General features: G+C 50.1%; 1 protein-coding gene across 2 annotated transcripts; it reads right to left on the reverse strand.

Annotated features, from left to right (window-relative positions):
- Positions 1–1,811: 1,811 nt before the first annotated feature.
- Positions 1,812–6,313, reverse strand: CHCHD5 (coiled-coil-helix-coiled-coil-helix domain containing 5). 2 transcript variants are annotated; one of them, XM_032652530.1, is made up of 4 exons: positions 5,799–6,313; positions 4,522–4,662; positions 4,268–4,433; positions 1,812–1,983 (listed from the first exon to the last, which is right to left on the reverse strand). In XM_032652530.1, coding segments are annotated over exons 1-4 (333 nt in total). In that variant the 5' UTR covers positions 5,801–6,313; the 3' UTR covers positions 1,812–1,959. The 2 variants fall into 2 exon arrangements, with proteins under 2 accessions (XP_032508421.1, XP_032508420.1); XM_032652529.1 differs by lacking the exon at positions 5,799–6,313 and having other exon boundaries at positions 4,522–5,776.
- Between the last annotated feature and the right edge of the window lie 10,021 nt (positions 6,314–16,334).

Below are 16,334 nucleotides of genomic sequence, written 5' to 3' on the forward strand. Positions count from 1 at the left end.
TTTAAAAATTAAGATCATGTGAAAAATTCTTAGAAAAATACATTTTACCCAAACAGACGCAAGAATAGAAACTATGAAGTTTTTATGGGTAAATATGGGCAAAAATTCTTTGCAGGCAAACGCCATCAAGAGGTGGAGTCCCTTCCCCGCCAAAAAAGAGGGAGATTCTCCAGGGCCTTTAATCTGGGTTGGCCTCATGACTTACTTCAACTAGTAGAATGTGGTGAATGTGGTGACTTTGTTTCCATTTTTGCTCTCGTGGACCCCTGAGACCCACCATGTAAGGAAGCTGGTCTAGCCTAGTGGAAGAGAGGCCTGTTAGAGATGTTCCAAAATGTAGTCTCCACCTCCATTTTGTCTGCTCTTATCACTTCTTTCAGTCACATGGAGAGAACCCCACCCTAGCTTACTCAAGTAAAGACAGGTTGGCTGAAAACATACACAGAAATCTGAGGGCTCAATCCACAGCCCAAGGAAACTGGAGCTGGGAACAGAAAGCCACCAGGACCCAAGCAGCCCTTTCAGGGACCACAGGAACTGATCACAACCCTCTCTCCACAACCTGGGTTTTCCTGTTTGGGCCACATGGCATCCAAGGGCCCCTGCAACCCTGACTGCGTAGGACTCCCACCCTGGCTGCTAAGCCAACCAACAAGTTCCTTTGTTTTAGGTGTCAAATCCCCAGGAGAGACTCCCAGCTCATTTTTCCAAGCCAGAGCACAAGCCTTAGATTTCAAATGGCCAGTCCGGTCAGCGCTGACCAGTGACTTCCAGTTTCTGTAAGCCTGGATTACGCTCCAGGGAAGAGCAACTTATCTGAATGGTGAAGCTGGGTGCAGGCTCTGGGCTCTCTCTCTGCATACTTGCCTATCTACCCTCTGCTCCTTAGGACCTCCCCTGCAGGAAGACGATCAACCAGCCGTGCCCATGGACCCTGTAATCCTGCAGAGAAACATTGAGAAGCTGCAGCAGCCTCTGCTGGTGCCTACCCGACCCGCTCAGCACCCTCTGCTGTGTGCCAAAGGCTGCTCACTTGACTTCCCACTGCTCTCTGCTCAGGGCCCTCCCTTGGTGGCAGGAGGGCACTCGACCACGCATAGGGCAGTCAATGCCCATGAAAACATCCCTCAGTGTCAGACGGGGAGTTGGTGTACATACACCCCAACTTCCTTGCCCCTGGGATGGGGGAACTGAGGTATGTTCTGTGCCGCCTCCCAGAAGTCCCAGGTGGGACTGAGCCTCAGCTGCCCACAGCAGTGACCGGCTTGATGATGCACCTTTTATTGGCTGCCTTCGTCTCTGTCACACCTCTCCACTTCCCTACGAGCATTCCTGGAATCATGCCCCCAGATACTACCTGCACTCAAATCCTCCGGGATGGACTCTGGAAGGATGCAAACCAAGGCAGAGGAGAAGTCCAGCGCAGCAAACTCTAAGCCACGTCCGTCAATGCAGCTGTTTTCCATACAAAAGCCAGTGTTTTCACCTGCATTGCCTCATGCCCATGTCTATTGCTCAACTGGTTCTGAACTCAGGAGGGAAGGAGGTGTGTTATTTATTGCCCCCTAAGCCTCAAGGAAACACTCAACGAAGACTTGTAAATGCTACAGTTAAGGTGAGAAGGAGCCCTTCTCCGTATCCGTGCGGCAGGAGACAGGAAATGGATGTTGGCAGAGCTGAGGGGGAAGAGGGGTCGCCTTAACCCTGGTGAACAGACAGAGCAGCTTGCCCCAGGCCCCAGGCCCCTCCTTGGCGCACTAGGTGAAGCTGGGGAACAGGGCCCGCAGGCGCTGAAGGCAGGAGCCAGAGCCTGTAGAGTCTTTATTTATTGTGAGCCTTGATGTCCAGGGAAGCCAGGCCCGTGTCCACAGCCCTCAGGACTCCACCTGGCCATGCTTCAGGGGTGGAGGCATCAAGCGCAGTCACTCATGTCCAGTTCTCCTACGGTCTGAAGGGTCCTCAGGAGGCAGGAAGTGGCTGTGCCTGCAGAAAAAAGCCGCATCAACATCTACTAGCACCTCTTGTGTGCCTGGCCCTGGGACCACTGCTGGCGAGATCAGGTAGACACGGCAGAGGCTGCCCTTGCCGAGCTCACAGCCTGGAGGGAGAGGGTGTCAGGTGATGACCTCGGGTGCAGCGAGCCGTCACTGGGAGCAGGGAAGGCAGCGTTCTGCTGGGGTTACACAGCACCTGCTGTGTGCCCAGCCCTGTGACAGGTACTAGGGACCCAGCAGTGGATGCAGCAGACACACATCTCTGACTCCAGGGAGGGACAGACACAAATGAACAAAAACGTGTCAGCGGGTAAATCCTATGAAGGAAACTGCATCGGGGTGAAGGGCAGAGGTGTGTGGAGCGGGAGGTACAAGCGGCACTGCACGCCGTCAGCCGCGCCAACGTGACATGTCTTTATACCGTGTTTTACGAGATGAGCCTGTGTGTTTGCTATTTTGGAGACCAGAGAAGAGAGGAGGCCTGAATTTCACTGCCCCCAATTGGAGAGGGAAAGCTGCAGCTGGGGTGCCATTACCGGGAAGGGGAGGGCAGTCAGGAGGACCTGGGTGCGGGGTTAATGACTCTGAGTGCGCTGGAAAACCACAGGCTTTAAAGGGGACAGATGTGACCCCCTTTCCATTTTTAAAAGCTCCCCTGGCTACCAGCGGGGAGACAGAGGGTAGCAGGGGGCAGGGCAGGGCTGACCCCAGGGAGACCAGGGAGAGCCCTGGTTGCTCGTTCCGGGAGGGAGGGAGCAACTGGCCCTAAGATAGGAAGGTGGGGTCTCTGCTCAGATGCTCAAAAAACTTGAAAGAAGTACCACCAAAATATAATTAATAAACTAGCGTGAACAGTATGCAATCATTACCGAATATTTTCTGAAAAGAAATAAAAGTCCGTCTCACTGGTGTCTGCTCTTGGAACCTGAAACTTTCACTTACCTGTGCCTTATTAAAAAAAAAACAAAACCCAATGTCTACAGGGCTTGGTAGAAGGGCATTTCCCCAGTCTTTAGGCAAGAACTCCTCTGAAACAGGCGATGGGAGGGAAGCAGCCACAAGGCAGTAAAGTATAAGCCATAGTGGAGGGAACTCAGGGATTTTGGGAGGATGGAGACGGCCCATGACGGGATTTTCTGGGGGAGGTGACATCGAAGCTGGGATACGAATTAGCCAGATGGAATGGGAAGGGCAGTCCAGGCAGAGGAAAAGTGAGATAAAAGCCTGGCAGCAGGAGAGACCAGCATTCAAGTAGCTGCATGTTCACTGGGGCAGGAAACACAGAGCTTGAGGTGGATGTCGGGTAGAGGCAGGGCCAGAGGCCATGTCCTGCAGGGCCCCAGAGGCTGTGCCGGGGTGTAGACCTGGCCTGGTCAATGAGAGCCATGAAGCAGTACACAGTCAGAGTTCCTCTGGGATCACTCTGGGACCTTCACAGAGAACGGACTGAATGAGGTAAGACAGACAGCATGGAGGTCCAAGAGAAGGCTTCTCTTCTGGGTGTGAACAGAGAAGATGGGGCCTCAGGAACCGAGAGAGGGGCAAATGGGAGGGGGTTGAGAGGGATCTGGTGAAAGATGTGACTTTTGCCTTCGGAGCTTGCAGGCCAGTGGGTGAGACAGTAAACATCTAAACCAGCATTTCTCAACCTTTTTTTTAAAAAAATTATTGCCCCCCAAGGAGTCTTTTTAGACATTTTTTAAAAATTGCACCCATCCATGACACTTTAATACCACAGATATAGTGTATATCTGTTTAGGTACTGTATACATTAAAAACAGGTAAGACTTTTTTGCCCCATCCTTACCCCCACTGCCCATACAGCTGAGAGGCAATGAGGACGAGAAAGGGAGAGCGGGTAAGGGAGGAGGTGGATCAGGTCAGCCTGGGGAAGAACACAGAGAAGCAGCAGGAACCTGGGATTTTGTTCTCAGTGTGGATGAGGAGTCACCAAAGAGCTTTAAGCAAAGATGTAATGTGACTAGTTTTCAGTTCCTAAATGTTCTCTCTGGCCACCGCGTGGAGGCAAGGTAAGAGGGGATTCAGGGAGACCAGGGAGAAGGCTGGGGCAAGTACCTTGGCTGTGGAGTGGGGGGAGGAGACGGCTGGACTAAAGCAGGGACTGTGGAATGGGTAAGAGGGGAACACGTGCTGATGTTCTGGAAGCGGGATGCATGGTAAAGGTCTGTGTGGGGCTGAGGCTGACTCCAAGGTCTTTACTCAGCAGCTACGAAGATGAAAGGGTGGGCTGAAGTGCTGGGCTGCTGTCTTACCTCTGCGGCAGAGGCGGTGTGTGTCGGCTGCACCTGCTCAGCACACCGCAGGAAGCGGCGCACGTGTTCCGCACAGTTGCCCACGGCTGCCTCGTTCTTTCTAAGACATTCCTCAAAGGCCTCAAAAGGCTCCGCACAGGCCTGGCGGATCTGCCGGATGACTGGGCTGCAGGAGCAGGGCATTTCAGGCCTGGGGAGATTTCCACCCCACTGCCTACCCCCCCTCCACCTGCCCCGTACTTGCCCACACTCACTGGGCAGACGTGCACTGAGCAATGCTCATCTTAAGGTGGTGACAGTCTCGTTGCCATGACTCAGGCTTGGCTGCCACACACTGGCCATACTGCTCCAGCTCCCGGCCACAGTAGCGAGCAGTGATCTCCAGGGCCGCCTGCCTGTGGGACGTGACAGTCTGAGGATAATTCCAGGCAGTAGGCAAGAAAGGGAATTCTGATCTGAGTCTGGAGTGGCACCCCATGGGGTCTTGGGCAAATCTCAGAGTCTGAAGGGTCCTGGGATAGGGCCAGGGAGGTAGAGAGGTAAGGCATGAGCCTTGGGGGCTGTGGAGCAGGCTGGAAGCTTCTGGGGAGATAGTGGAGGTCCTGAAAAAAAGGTCTGATTATTCCAAGGCAGTCTGTGGAGGTTCTGGAAGAAGGGTCTGGGAGTCTGGGCATCCCCCAGTTTAGGCTTGGGAATCATGAAGAGAAGGCTTAGGGCCTTAGAAGTAACACCTAGAGTTTTCCGAGAGAACCTGGGAGCCCTAAATGAGCTCGAAGGCCCTAAAAGTGAGGGTTAGAGGTCCAAGGGTTGAGGTCTTGGGTCCTGGGGAAGGGTCGCTCTCTTGACCAAAGGGTCTTAGAGATGAGACCTGAAGACAGGGGTACTGAAAGGGAGACTTGAGGCCCTGGGGCAGGTTTGGGGGTCCTGGGGTGGGTCTCAGGGTCCTAGGGGCATGATCTGGAAGCCCTGGGTGAGGCTGGGGCTCTAGGGTAAATCTGGAGGGTCCTACAAATAGGCTCTTCAAGTTCTTGGGAACAAGGTCTGGAACTCCAGCGTGAGATCAGTGGTGTCTAAGAACAAGTCTGTGGGCCCTATAGGTGAGATCTGAGATACTCGACAGACCCGGAAGTTCCAAAAAGTAAAGTCAGATGATCCAGGGGGAGGAACCTGGAGCTCTAAAAGGACGGCTCTAAGAGTCCTAGAGGTCCTGGGAGAAGTCTGGAGTCGTAGGGTTGCAGGGTGAGGGACGAGACCCGGTGTTTTGGGGGGCAAGGCTTGGGGTGTTGAAAGACTGGACCTGAAAGTCCTCCGTTATCACCCGAAAGAGAGGTAGAGCCTAAACGCTCAAAGGGCGGGGCCTGAACACGCGCAGAACTGAGGCTCGTGAAGGACAGCGCTGAATCCTAAGGCTCGGGATCTCCAGGGAACAGAGTGGCCAATCCTTCTTCCCGGAGTCCTGGCCTAAGTCCAGATCACTGGGGAAGAGAAAGAATACGGGGGCAGTTACGGGGTAGGGGCTCCCGCTACTCACATCCCGAGGCCGATGCCGGAGGAGGATCAATGAGGGAGGATAGCCCCGCCTTTTCCGGTATCAGGTTGTCATGGCGGCGCCCAGCCCAGCCCTCCTTGCCTCGTATTTTCCCGGTCGCAGAGCAGACAGACAGCCCAGTTCCCTTTAGGCCCAACCCGTCATGGCGGCGCCCTACTTCTCCTTCCGGCCCCGACCTCTAATGGTGGAGCCTTGCGTAGCCACTTTCCGGCCCCAGCCGGCTCGTTACTTTGTGCCCTTCAATTTCCGGCTGGCCCTGGCGGCACCGGGAATTCACCGGAAGTACTGGGAAGAATCGCGGTACCTCCGCTCTAACGCGAGTGCGGCGCCGGTGTGCGCCGCTCCTGTACTTGGCCGCAGCCGCACGCGCCTTTAGCCGCCTTACTGGAGCTTGTGGCCAGCGGCTGCCGCTGCTGCGACCGCTCAACACGCTGCCGTTCGCGGCTTGGTTGGGCGCCGTGGCTGCGGGCTGCTGGGTGCCCGGACACGGAACCTGATACCTGATGCCCCTCTGCATCTTCTGCTCTGCGCGTGCGCTCACTAGCCTCTGGGGACGCTGGTTGTACGCGAGGCGGAGCGGGCGGGAAGGGGGTCACCCCGGGAGCAGGAGAAGGAGGCCTGGACCTCTCGTCTACTCAGCCTGGGTTACCCAGACCGTGTCCCCTACCCCTTGGCATAAATTATGAAGCCAAGGCGGACGTGAGTTTTAGTCTTGGCTCCCTGCCACATTGGGGAAGTTAGTTCTCTGTAATTCTTCATCATATGACAACGTTTCCGCCTCCTCGTCTGTCTTCAGGTATGAGGCTCCGTGTGAGTATCCCTTGGTCAGAGAACTGAGCGTCAGTCCTGCTGTCTTGTGTGCAGAGCTTTTTCCAGACCCAGGGTGAGCCAAAATGAACATAAAATGTAGTTAATCAAAAAAAAAAAAAAAAAAAATGTAGTTAATCATAGTGGCTTAGAGGAACAAGAGCCACTTGTGAGCACGTGACAATTGCTTGGAGTCTCAGTATGTTACCGAACTGAAATAGCACAGCTCAGATGGGACTGGAACCCATGGGCTGGGACTCGAACTCAGTGTCTTTTCATTGAGCTCGCACACCTGGTATCAGGACTTACAGAAGCTCAGGTTTTTTCTGTCTGGTTACTGAAAGAATTCAGTGAGACACAAAGTGATAGGAAAGAAGTGGATTTATTTAGAGAGATACACTCTGTAAGCAGAATGCAATCCATCTCAAAAGGGGAGAGTGGCCCGGAAATATGGGGTGGTTAGTTTTTATGGGCTGGGTAATTTCTTAGGCAAGTGGGAGGAGTATTCTAACTACTTAGGGGAAGGGGCGGGGATTTCCAGGAATTGGGTCCCTGCCCACTTTTTGGCCTCCTGTGGTCAGCCTCAGAACTGTCCTGGCACCTGTGGGCATGTCATTTGCATATGTTAGTGTATAATGAGGTTCAAGGTCTCCTGGGAGTTGAATCTTCCTCCATCTTGGGCCTAATCGGTTCTAGCCAGTTTTTGTCATACCTGCAACGGCTCTGTCATTCTTTTATTTTTTTTTTATTTGTTTGTTTTGGCCACGACACACAGCTTGAGGGATCTTAGTTCCCTGACCAGGGATTGAACCCGGGCCCAGGGCACTGAAAGCTCCAGGTCCTAACAACTGGACTGCCAGGGAGTTCCCAGGGAAAGGTTTTTAAAGACACGGTGAGGGGGCTTCCCTGGTGGCGCAGTGGTTGAGAGTCCGCCTGCCGATGCAGGAGACACGGGTTCGTGCCCCGGTCCGGGAGGATCGCACATGCTGCAGAGCGGCTGGGCCCGTGAGCCATGGCCGCTGGGCCTGCGCGTCCCGAGCCTGTGCTCCGCAACGGGAGAGGCCACAACAGTGAGAGGCCCGCGTACCGCAAAAAAAAAAAAAAAAAAAAAAAAAAAAAGAGGGTGAGGGAGCGGGTTTGTGAGGTGTGTGATCAGCTCTAGACATTCTTCTCATTGGTTGGTGGGAGTTAGTATCATCAACTTTCTGGTTCCAACCAGTCTGGCGTCTACGTGCCTCCATCTGGTGTGGGTTTCAGTATGTGCAAAACAGCTCAAACGACACGGCTCAGAATATTATCTGTAGCCCCTGAGGAGGAACTAAAGGGCCTTGACTTTGTTTAATGGCTAAACTATTATTATTTTGTCTTGTTTGACGGTTTTCCTTTCTGCATTTTCTCACTTCTCTGATTAAATTTCCTCTTTGGAACTCGGGGAAGGCCCAGGAGGCTAAAGTTTTTCTACAGACAGAAGGTAGGCAGAGGACATGGGGAGGAGGTGTGTTCTGGAAGGGCCCCAAAGGGTCCTCCTTGGTTGCAAGTGTGCTCGTCTGTAAAATGGGGATGATAACAGTGAAATTCTTCACAAGATAATAGTATATGTGAGCATTTTAGCATGGAGCCTGGAAGAGAGGAAGGGAACAGCGTCAGCATCTCTTCTCTTTGGCTTCAAATGTAGACTAAATTCTCAGGTTTTCCCTTCCTGGGAGAGTGAAATCTTAACCTGTCCCATGCCTCCCCCTGAGTCTTATCCCAAAGTCCAGGTAATATGCTTCCTCCAGGGAAGGGTTTCAAACGTCTGACACTCATGCCTCCAAACTTCTAGTTGCCTTTTGGCCTGTGGCTCAAGAGTGTAACTAACTTCCTCTTTAGGAATCAAAGGTAAGGGGGACCCAAGTGACCCTAGGGTTTGGAGTGAAGCAGATCTGGGTTTGAACCTGAGATCTCGGACAGAGTACTTCTCTCTGTGTTTCAGTTTCCTTGTAACAGATGTTTCAGGATTTCCTTGTGAGTAGAAACATAGATGACATGCAAAGCACCTGGTATGGAGCACTTTGTATTTTCTTTCTAGCCTTATCAGAGTTTGTTATGTTGACCTAAAACAAATAGGCTGCCAGTTATTTCTCCAGCAAAAGTGGGTTTATTCGAGCTCAGTAAAGCAATACAGTTAACAGGTCTGCAACCATAGCAAGCCAGGTGCAAGTCCCAGCACAGCAAGGAGAGGAGAGCTCTTCTAAAGAGGAGAAAAGGAAATTGGGAGGACTGGAGTAAACAGAGTCCATTGGAGGGATTGGGAGTTTGAAGTTTAGCGGCTTTTTATTGGCTAAGTCCTGACAGTCTCATTGGCTGAGCTCTTGCTAGGGAAGAAGAGGAATCTCTTCCTGTTGGGTTCAATTATGTGTTAGGGTGTGAGTGCGCCCCCTTCTGACCTCCTGACTCTTTTAATTTTGGTTCTGTTTATTACTTTTTACAATTATTATTGTATATATTTGTTGGCTTATTTTCTGCCTACTTCAAAGCCCTGTGAAGCCCATGAGAGAAGGGGCTTTGTATCTGTATCATGGTCACTGCTGGCTACCCCACAGCATGGGGCCTGGCCGAGTAATAGTGGAATGAATGAAACAGCGTGCTCATAGGATTGCGTGAGGATAATGATGAAATAAAATTGTTTTTAAGGCAGTACAAGAAAATATTTAAACATAAAATTCTCAAAATAGAAAAAGGAAAACAAAATTCTCTCTCTGCCCATTTGAGCCGCTACCCCCTCCCTTTCATTGTGCATTGGGCATCTGCATTATACATCAACTAGATCCCCTAAGAAGATACAGAAATGCCTACTTGACAAAGAGAAAAAAAAAGCCAATCCTCCTGGCACCAGCAAAGTAACTCCTCGGAGATAACATTCCTTTCTCAATCCTGTAAGCAATCGCGATGACCCACTACTCTCCTTGTTGGGCTGTGTTAACTGTCAGTATGTTACTTTGATGTATAAGCCTTTGTCTCAAAAACTTACATAACTGTGCCTTGACCTCTAACAAGCAGAACAGTCCTCAGAACTTCCTGAAAGACTGTCTCCTGGGTTATAACCCTCAGGTTGGCTTGAGTAACATTTTCCATGTCTTAGATTGACCACTGATTAATTTTTTGTTGACAGTAACATGAGATCCAGTTATTCACTGTTGACGGAAAACTGATCAGTTGATCTAAGAGACAATTGGAATTTTTTATTTTATTCTTGAAAAATATTTATTTAGGTTGTGCCAGGTCTTAGTTGCGGCAGACGGGCTCCTTAGTTGTGGCATGTGAACTCTTAGTTGTGGTGTGCAGGAGGGATCTAGTTCCCTGACCAGGTATCGAACCTGGGCCCCCTGCATTGGGAGCATGGAGTCTTACCCACTGTGCCACCAGGAAAGTCCCTGGAAATTTTTATTCAAGCCAAATTTGAGGATAATAACCTGGGAGGAGCATCTCAGAAAGTTCTGAGAACTGTTCCACCCTTTAGAAGTCAAGACACAGTTTATGTAAGTTTTTTGAGGCAGAGGGCTGTACATTAAAGGATGTATTACTGACAGTTTACATAATTCCAGATTTGAGCACCATCACAGTGGGTCGTGTGACGCTTTATAAGATCAAGAAGGAATGTAATTTTTTAAGGAGTTGTCTTATTTATGCCAGGAGAATGTTGCTGTTTATGGTTGAGTAGGTATTTCTGCTTAGGAGGGAGGTTTGGTCAATGCATAATGGAGATGCACAGTGCACAGTGTGGTGGGGAGAGGGGAGGCCAAAGGGCAGAGAAGAATTTTTATGTTCACATTTTTCTTGGGCTTCCCTGGTGGTGCAGTGGCTAGAATCCACCTGCCAATGCAGGGCACCCGGTTTCTATCCCTGGTCCAGGAAGATCCCACATGTCGCGGAGCAACTAAGCCCATGAGCCACAACTACTGAGCCCAGAGGCCACAACTACTGAAGCCCGCATGCTCTAGGGCCCGCATGCCACAACTACTGAGCCCACGTGCTGCAGCTACTGAAGCCCACATGCCTAGAGCCTGTGCTCTGTGACAAGAGAAGCCACCGCAATGAGAAGCCCACGCACCACAATGAAGAGTAGCCCCCGCTCACCGCAACTAGAGAAAGCCCGTGCACAGCAGCGAAGACCCAACACAGCTAAAAAAAAAAAAAATTTTTTTCTTGTCATAAATATGAATTTTATTTCACACACTAATATTAAGTGCCATATATGTGCCAGGAACTGTTCTACCAGCTGGGGAGACAGCAGTGAATAAAACAGACAAAAATTTATACTGATAAAAAGTTAAAGAAGACAATTCAGGTGATAGAAATTTTAACACTTCGTGAAGCAGACAGTCTCCAGAGAACCACAAAATGGGGTGGAAGGCAGGAGGCTTTTATAGGATAAAGAATAAAGAACAAGGAAGAGAGAAACAGAAAATATCTGATAGGCTCGGGCCACATATTCAACCTTGTTTGAGGTGACAAGGAAGAAGGAAATAAGCCCAGAGTTGGCTTGGCATTTGGGGATTGGCCAACTGGACATGCTGTGCTTCCGGTCAAGTGGAGCATTACAGGGATATGAAAGTTACCTAAGTTTCGGTTTGCAGGCCTGGCACCCAGGGCAGGATTGGCTCTATCTCGAGCCTGTAAAGTTTTATTTCAACAGTACCAGAGTGGAACTGAACATTCTAGTGGGAGAAACAGACAGTCATCACAGTAAATAAGAAAAGCATATACTAAGTGAGTGATGAATATTTAAGAGGATGATCTAACTGGGAAGGGACTGGGAAGTGTTGAGAGGGTGACAACTTTCTCGGTAGAATGTCCAGGGAAGGTGTGATGATATGATTATAATAAACATAATATTTGGTCTTCATCCACTGTTCAGCACAGAGCTCCTGAAATCTTGGTATTTCCTATGAAATGAGAGCAACAAAGGTGTCTTTTGTTATGCTAATGATGTGACCTTGGGGCCACACCTAAGGATGGGGGCTGGTTGCTAGGAGAAACAACCCTGAGATTAGATGATTGGAGCTTTCAGTCTCACCCTCCTGACTTCTGGGGAGAGGGAAGGGGCCAGAGGTTTAATCAATTATATATGGCCAGTGATTTCATTACTCGTGCCTGTGTAATGAAACCTCCATAAAAACCCAAAAGGAAGGGGTTTGGAGAACTTCCAGGTTGATGAACACGTGCAGATGCGGGAGGGTGCCTGTTGCAGAACTTAGAAGCTTCATTCAAGCCCTTTCCCCATACCTTGCCCTGTGCGCCTCTTCCATCTGGCTGTTCTGAGTTATATCCTCAGTTATATCCTTGGTCATATAGCACGTAAAATGTTTTTTTCTGAGTTCTGCGAGCCACTCTAGCAACTTAATTGATCAAAAGGAGGGGACTGTTGAAACCTCCAGTCTGTAGCCAGTTGGTCAGAAGCACAGGTGACGACCTGGACTCAGGATTGCCCTCTGAAGTGCGTGTGCGTACGGGGGGCAAGGGGAGGCAGTCTTGTAGGACTGAGCCCTGAACCTGTGGAATCTGATGCTATCTCTCGGTAGATAGGGAAACTCTGCCCCAGTGGGTTAACAGAAACTGGTCACTAACAGAAGTTCTTGAGCTTGTCTTACAGAACAGCAGGTAAGGGAACAGCTTGTTAAAAAAGTTTGCGTGGGGCTTCCCTGGTGGCGCTGTGGTTAAGAATCCGCCTGCCGATGCAGGGGACACGGGTTTGAGCCCTGGTCTGGGAAGATCCCACATGCCACGGAGCAACTAAGCCCGTGTGCCACAACTGCTGAGCCTGCACTCTAGAGCCTGCAAGCCACAACTACTGAAGCCCATGGACCTAGAGCCCGTGCTCCTCAGCAAGACAAGCCGCCGCAAATGAGAAGCCCGCGTACCGCAACAAAGAGTAGCCCCCGCTCGCCACAACTAGAGAAAGCCCACGCGCAGCAAGAGACCCAGCATAGCCAAAGATAAATAAATAAATAAAATTTTAACAGTTTGTGTGCCCAACGCACAGTGAGGCTAAATGAACCGAAACATTGAAGTTTGGAGCAAAGAAAGGTTTATTGCAGGACCAAGCAAGGAGAACGGTGCCTTGTGCTCAAAAACCCCGAACTCCTCAGTGGTTTTGGGGGAAAAGTTTTTATATTCAAAATTTGGGTTGAGGGCTGCAGGGTGTGTGACTTCCTTCTGATGGAACTTCTAGTTCCTGCTTTTGCCACTTCTTGTTTGTTTGTTTGCTGTGCTGTGCGGCTTCTGGGATCTTAGTTCCCTGACCAGGGATCAAACCCAGGCCATGGCAGGAGTCCCAACCACTGGACCACCAGGGAACCCCCTTTTTAAAAAAATTATTTTATTTTATTTATTTTTGGCTATGTTGGGTCTTTGTTGCTGCGCGTGGGCTTTCTCTAGTTTTGGTGAGCGGGGGCTACTCATAGTTGCGGTGCACGGGCTTCTCATTGCGGTGGCTTCTCTTGTTGCAGAGCACGGGCTCTAGGCGCACTGGCCTCAGTAGTTGCAGCACATGGGCTCAGTAGTTGTGGCTCGCAGGCTCTAGAGCACAAGTTCAGTAGTTGTGGCACGTGGGCTTAGTTGCTCCATGGCCTGTGGGATCTTCCCAGACCAGGGATTGAACCCATGTCCCCTGCATTGGCAGGCGGATTCTCAACCACTGCGCCACCAGGGGAGTCCCACCCTGCTTCTTTATCCCATAAATATCCCTTTGGGGAGGCAGATCTGAGACTTGTTCTGCCATCTCCTTGCTTGGCTGCCTTGTGAATAAACTCTTTGCTGCAAACCTGGGCATCTCAGTGCTTGGCTTACTGCGTGTCGGGAAAACCGAGCTTGGTAACAGTAGGATCAGAATTCAGTTGAATTATAGGACCCCCAGCTGGTATCTGGAGAATTGCTTGGTGGTGGGGAACACTCCACCCTTTGGAGTTGGGTGCGGAACTTTAGAAGACCTCCGTGAGAGGGTACCATTGAGCAAAGGCCTAAGAGGGTGAGGGAGGGAGCCGCAGGGACAGGTGTCCCAGGCAGAGAGAACAGCCAGTACAATGGTGGGAACATGCAGGATACATTCAGGGAACACGAGGACAGGCCAGTGTAGCTGGAGTAGAGGGAGCCACGTGGCAAGTGATGAGGGAGATAGGGCAGCAGCAGGAAGCTGCATGGCTGAGGCCTTACAGGCAATTACAAGGACTCTGCTTATACACTGAGTGAGATGGTGAATGGGGCCCTGGATTCTGATTTTAGTGAGCTTCCCGAGGTAAGTCTACCCATAATAGTGTTTGAGGTTTCGGTGAGAAGCCAGAGAGGCAGAAAGGAAGCCCCTCCTTTAGGCCAGTTCATCTAGAATGGAGGTCCTAGTATTGCTGCCCTCTGAGGAGTGTCCTAGAAGCGGAAACACTCAAAAACAGACATACAAAAACAACTCCCCCTTGAATTAAAGATTCATTTAGGTTGGGCTTCCCTGGTGGCACAGTGGTTAAGAATCCACCTGCCAATGCAGGGGACGCGGGTTCAAGCCCTGGTCCGGGAAGATCCCACATGCCGCGGAGCAGCTAAGCTGGTGCACCACAACTACTGAGCCCGTGTGATGCAACTACTGAAGCCTGCGCACCTAGAGCCTGTGCTCCACAACAAGAGAAGCCACCGCAACGAAGAGTAGCCCCTGCTTGCCGCAATTGGAGAAAGCCCACGCGCAGCGAGGACCCAATGCAGCCAAAAATAAATAAGTAGATACATTTAATTTTTAAAAAGATTCATTTAGGTTAAAAAGTACCTATTCAAAAATGCAGGCCCCTCTGAGCAGGGTTAATGATTGCTTTCTTTCTGATGCTTAGCTGAGAACAGCACTGAGAATTGGGGGAGATTGAGAGGGAGACGAAGAATCAGCTGTTTGATTTTATGTGACATTTGCACATTTCAGCAGGAAGGGAGAAAGGTGTGGTGAAAGGAGTGGGATGGGGGCAGGTTGTCTGGAAGGGGACTGGCCAGGGAAAGAGGGAAGGGGTCAGGGCACATCAGGGTTTTGTTTTTTTGTTCCCGTCTCCCCCCAGCTTTAATGAGGTATGTATGACAAATGAAAATTATATTTCTATGGTGGGCAATGTGGTGCTTCGATACAGTATAGATTGTGAAATGATTACCACAATTAAGCTGATGAACGTATCCATCACCTTAAAACCACACTCATTCTCGGATGGAACTTGAACCCAGCCAGAACTCAGATTGGGACTTGAACCCATGACCCCTTACTTAGGAGGGGACTCGAGCCCACTGTCTTTTCATTAAAACTGCTCACCTGGTGTCAGGACTTACCGAAGCTCAGGTTCTTTTGTTTTTTGGGGTTTTTTTGCGGTACGCGGGCCTCTCACTGCTGTGGCCTCTCCCGTTGCGGAGCACAGGCTCTGGACGCGCAGGCTCAGCGGCCATGGCTCACGGGCTCAGCCGCTCCGCATCATGTGGGATCCTCCCGGACCTGGGCACGAACCCGTGTCCCCTGCATCGGCAGGCGGACTCTCAACCACTGCGCCACCAGGGAAGCCCCAGGTTCTTTTGCTTTGATGCAGAAAGAATTCAGCGTGAGGTAAAGTGGCATTCAAAGAGTGAGTTTATTAGCGTTGGACAGTTGTGAGACAGACAAGCGGGCAGGCAAGGCGCAGCCCCAAGAGCAAAGAGGGCTCCATTTTTATAATCAAAGAAAATGGGGAGGGGAGAAGACCACCTTTTTCCTCATTCTTGGGTAGACATCAAGGCTTACATCATTAGTTCCTCCTTTAACCCTATATGGTCTGAGACCGTCATGGTGCTATTTAAATCCTATGTATATTGGGGTGGTGACATATACTAAAATATGGTAATTTATCTCAGGTTTCGGTATAATGTCCCCTTTCTTCTTCCTAGTTTCTTCACCCTTTCACCTATACAAAGTCCTGTCTTGGCTACATGCAGAAATGATACTTTTCGAGGACCATTAACTCCCCGATTTCATGTAACAAGACATAGACCCCATATCTATAGTCTTGTGGGTTTTTTGTTGTTTTTTTGGCCACACACCACATGGCTTGTGGGATCTTAGCTCCCCGACCAGGGATTGAACCCGGGCCCTGAGCAGTGAAAGTGCAGAGCCCTAACCACTGGACCGCCAGGGAGTTCCCTATTGTCTTGTGTCTTAGCTGTCAGGGTTTGTGGCTTGAGTGTGCCTGGTGTTCCTTCAAGGTAGAGTAGATTGTTGCTAGATTACTGGATCCTTTTCTTGAGTGTCATTAGCTTGCAAGAGTCTCCCAGACTCTTAAAATTCCCTTTCTATCTTTAATCCCCTAGTGGGATTTCTAAACTAACCATTTAATTATCCTTCTCTATCCCTATCAACCTCACATAATTACCATTGTGTGTGTATGATGAGAACATTTGAGATCCACTCTCTTAGCAGATTTCAGGTACATCATACATTATTGCTAACTGTGGTCACCATGCTGTACATTAGGTCTCTAGGACTTACTCATCCTATAACTGAGTTTGTGCCCTTTGACCAACATCTCCCCATTTCCCCCACTCCCTGGGCCTGGCTACCCTGCTCCTATGAGTTTGACTTTTTAATTTTATTTATTTATTTAAATTATGTTTTAGCTCCACAGAGTTTGTTTTTATTAATTTATTTATCCATTTATTTTTGGCTGCGTTGGGTCTTCGTTGCTGTGC

The sequence above is a fragment of the Phocoena sinus genome, chromosome 13 (assembly GCF_008692025.1).
Source record: "Phocoena sinus isolate mPhoSin1 chromosome 13, mPhoSin1.pri, whole genome shotgun sequence".
Classification (NCBI taxonomy): Eukaryota; Metazoa; Chordata; class Mammalia; order Artiodactyla; family Phocoenidae; genus Phocoena; species Phocoena sinus.

Coding starts and splice junctions, on each gene's coding strand:
- CHCHD5 (XM_032652529.1), bottom strand. CDS start 4,745: ATGGGGTGCCACTCCAGACTCAGATCAGAATTCCCTTTCTTGCCTACT. Junction 4,434..4,521: donor GCTCAGTGCACGTCTGCCCA/GTGAGTGTGGGC, acceptor CTGCTCCTGCAG/CCCAGTCATCCGGCAGATCC. Junction 1,984..4,267: donor ACACCGCCTCTGCCGCAGAG/GTAAGACAGCAG, acceptor TTTTTTCTGCAG/GCACAGCCACTTCCTGCCTC.